Here is a 2,500-nt window from a genome sequence, read left to right on the forward strand (position 1 = left end):
ATGAAGGGAGGAGTTAGAGGGAGGAGATGAAGGGAGGAGATGAAGGGAGGAGATACAAGGAGGAGATGAAGGGAGGAGATGAAGGGAGGAGATACAAGGAGGAGATGAAGGGAGGAGATACAGGGAGGAGATCAAGATACGAGATACAAGGAGGAGATGAAGGGAGGAGATGAAGGGAGGAGTTAGAGGGAGGAGATGAAGGGAGGAGATCAAGATAGGAGATACAAGGAGGAGATGAAGGTAGAAGATGAAGGGAGGAGTTAGAGGGAGGAGATGAAGGGAGGAGATCAAGATAGGAGATACAAGGAGGAGATGAAGGGAGGAGATGCAAGGAGGAGATAGAGGGAGGAGATGAAGGGAGGAGGTGAAGGGAGGAGATGAAGGGAGGAGATGGAGGAGATGGAGGAGATGAAGGGAGGGGATGAAGGGAGGAGATGAAGGGAGGGGATGAAGGGAGGGGATGGAGGAGATGGAGGAGATACAGGGAGGAGATGAAGGGAGGGGATGAAGGGAGGAGATGGAGGAGATGAAGGGAGGAGATGAAGGGAGGAGGTGAAGGGAGGAGATGAAGGGAGGAGATGAAGGGAGGAGTTGAAAGGAGGAGATACAGGGAGGAGATCAGTGTCAGTGTGTGAGTGTGTCTGTGTGTGTGTGTGCGTGAGTGTGTCTGTGTGTGTGTGTGTGTGTGTGTCTGTGTGTGTGTGTCTGTGAGTGTGTGTGTGTGTGTCTGTGTGTGTGTGTCTGTGTGTGTCTGTGTGTGTGTGTCTGTGTGTGTGTGTGTGTGTGTGTGTGTCTGTGTGTGTGTGTCTGTGTGTGTCTGTGTGTGTGTGTCTGTGTGTGTGTGTGTGTCTGTGTGTGTGTGTGTTTGTGTGTGAGTGTATGTGTGTGTGTGTGTCATCTGGAGAATGTAGACAGAAGACAAACACTTACACTCAGAAAAAAGGAATCTTTAAAAAAAATTAAATTAAATTAAAAAATTAAAAATAATAAAGAAGAAAAGAAAAAGAAAGAAAGAGAATAAAAATATATATATAATTGGACAGATGAACAGTAAGCAGGAAACAGTTACATGAACCAGAATGTATTTATGATGTTATATTCACATGTAGAAAATACATATCATCGCTGCTGTGTGACCGGAAGTGACGACAGTAAAGAAAGTATGAAGAAAAGAAAAGAAGAAAAGAAGAAAAAGAAAAAGAAAAGGTAATTTAACAGCTGATCAGAGACTCATATAAACTCACCACCAGCAGAGGAAGCAGGGGGCGTGTCTTCCTCCTCCCACCGCCCCCCCCCCCTCAACTCCTCCAGCTGTTACAAAGCAGCTGGAGCTCGCGCGGAGCTTCAGTCGGTGCTCGCGCTGCAGCAGACATGGTGTCAGTGGGAGAACTGGTTCTGGTTCTGGGCTTACTGGTGAGCGCGCACTGCGAGGTGAGAGCCAGAGACCCTGATGTGGAGGAGGAAGAGGAGGAGGGGGGGCGAGGAAGAGCTGTGCTGAGGGTGGGGGGGGCAGGGTTTGGGGGAGTCCCGCATTACCTTCGGAGGTTTCACCACGGAGCGACAGAGCGCCCCCTGCTGGCGGACAGAGGAACACAACCAACCAGGACTGGGTGAGTCTGAAATATAGAAACACTGATATTAAAGAATCTCTTAATGCAGGAACCTGTTCTTCAACTGTCATAGTTTAACTCCACTGCACTTATTTTATAAATCTATAAAACATCTCTTATTGAATATGTTTAAAGGACGAGTTCACAGTTTTTAAAGTGTCAGTTTTCCAAATGAACATTAAATGTAATAAACCCACAGTCCTCCTTCTGTGGAAACATGGATTATAAAGTAGATGTGAAGCTAATATGAAGGAAGGAAGGGAGGAAACATGGATTATAAAGTAGATGTGAAACTAATATGAAGGAAGGAAGGAAGGAAGGAAGGAAACATGGATTATAAAGTAGATGTGAAGCTAATATGAAGGAAGGAAGGGAGGAAGGAAGGAAGGAAGGAAGGAAGGAAACATGGATTATAAAGTAGATGTGAAGCTAATATGAAGGAAGGAAGGGAGGAAGGAAGGAAGGAAGGAAGGAAGGAAACATGGATTATAAAGTAGATGTGAAGCTAATATGAAGCTTCAGAGTCTGAATGAGTCAAATCTTCATCTTCTATGTTTCAATGTTACACTGTTTTTACTAGAAGAGTCTTTTACTTACTATACTTCCTCCACAGAGACACATAGATACTATATATATGATGATGGTGGTGATGATGGTGGTGATGATGGTGGTGATGATTGTGATGATGATGGTGGTGGTGATGATGGTGGTGATGATGGTGGTGATGATTGTGATGATGATGGTGGTGGTGATGATGATGATGATAGTGATGATGATGGTGATGATGATGGTGGTGATGATTGTGATGATGATGATGGTGATGATGATGATGGTGATGATGGTGGTGATGATGGTGATGGTGATGATGATGATGATGATGATGATGATGG

The 2,500-nt window shown here is 45.0% G+C and overlaps 1 protein-coding gene across 1 annotated transcript in view; it reads left to right on the top strand.

Annotated features, from left to right (window-relative positions):
* The first annotated feature begins 1,371 nt into the window (after nt 1–1,371).
* Nucleotides 1,372–2,500, top strand: part of LOC128373238 (multimerin-2-like) — a 44,259-nt gene continuing 43,130 nt past the window's right edge. Inside the window, 1 exon segment of the mRNA XM_053333531.1 lies at nt 1,372–1,610. Coding sequence (XP_053189506.1) covers nt 1,372–1,610 — 239 coding nt within the window.

Source organism: Scomber japonicus, chromosome 14 (assembly GCF_027409825.1).
Source record: "Scomber japonicus isolate fScoJap1 chromosome 14, fScoJap1.pri, whole genome shotgun sequence".
NCBI classification, from domain to species: domain Eukaryota; kingdom Metazoa; phylum Chordata; class Actinopteri; order Scombriformes; family Scombridae; genus Scomber; species Scomber japonicus.